Source organism: Toxoplasma gondii (assembly GCF_000006565.2).
Source record: "Toxoplasma gondii ME49 unplaced genomic scaffold asmbl.1607, whole genome shotgun sequence".
NCBI lineage: Eukaryota > Apicomplexa > Conoidasida > Eucoccidiorida > Sarcocystidae > Toxoplasma > Toxoplasma gondii.
In genome coordinates this window covers 1-1004 of record NW_017383682.1, presented here as the reverse complement: position 1 = coordinate 1004, position 1004 = coordinate 1, and the positions used below count along the sequence as shown (strand labels likewise).

At 55.9% G+C, this 1004-nt stretch overlaps 1 protein-coding gene across 1 annotated transcript; it reads right to left on the bottom strand.

The window, feature by feature from the left end:
- Positions 1-96: 96 nt before the first annotated feature.
- On the bottom strand, positions 97-682 carry TGME49_326200 (type I fatty acid synthase; the record flags this gene model as incomplete). Its single annotated transcript, XM_018783087.1, has 2 exons — positions 97-128; positions 196-682. 2 exons carry the CDS (start codon positions 680-682, stop codon positions 97-99), a joined length of 519 nt encoding a protein of 172 aa, XP_018634699.1.
- Between the last annotated feature and the right edge of the window lie 322 nt (positions 683-1004).

The following is a 1004-nucleotide window of genomic DNA, read 5'->3' as shown; positions in this document are numbered from 1 at the left end:
CGTCTTTTCCGAGAAGGGCAAGCGATGCAGGAATAAACTTGTCAATCAGGGAGTTGAGGACGACATCTACTCTGCCTTCCTCTCCCAGAAACGTTTTCATTTCTGCCGTGAACTTCTCGGGATCGCGACTGCTCGCCACGTATTTGACTCCAAGAGACTCCACAAATTCCCTCTTTTTCTCACTGCTGCACGTACCGTAGACCACGGCGCCGACACGCTTGCAGAACTGTACAGCGGCGATGCCCACGCCTCCGGAAACTGCGTGGATTAACACCTTTTCCCCAGCCCTGACCTTCGCAAGGTCGTTGAGCACGTACTCAACTGTCGTCGCAACGACCGGCAGCGCTGCCGCTTCTTCGAAAGACATGGAGGCAGGCATCTTCCGTATGATTTGGGAGTTGGTCGTGACGTACGTCTTCAGACACCCGGGCGCGACCCCATAGACAGAATCGCCGACCTTCAAGTGCTTCACGCGATCGCCCACTGCCACGACTGTCCCAGCGCAGTCAGATCCTGGTGGACCCGGATCTCCAGGGTAGAGATTCATCACATTAAGGACATCACGGAAGTTCAGGCCGACAGCTCGGACGCGCAGCTCGACCATATCCCCCTTTGGCGTAACTCTGGCAGCGTAGGATTGGGGTCTGAGAGTTAGGTTGGTGATCGACCCACGATCGGACATGTGGAGCTCCAGAGCCCCTCTGACGTTCAAAGGTGAGCGTGCGAGGCGAGAAACAAAGTGTTTCAGGCGCTTCGAACCGGAGGGGGGCTTACCCTTCTCACGTTTCTGGTCTTCCACTTCTTCAACTTCGTCGAACAGAATTTCTCTCTCATACTTCTCTTGACTTTGAATTGCCGCGAGGTGCTGCACGACATCAGCCACACGACACTCGGGGGCCGAGATCCACACACCCAATGCTCGCTTCTTTGCTTTGTTGAGCGGAGATCTCGAGTCGTGCTGTACGTGCGAAACCCCAGAAGACCGCGTGGACGGGGTTGGAGAC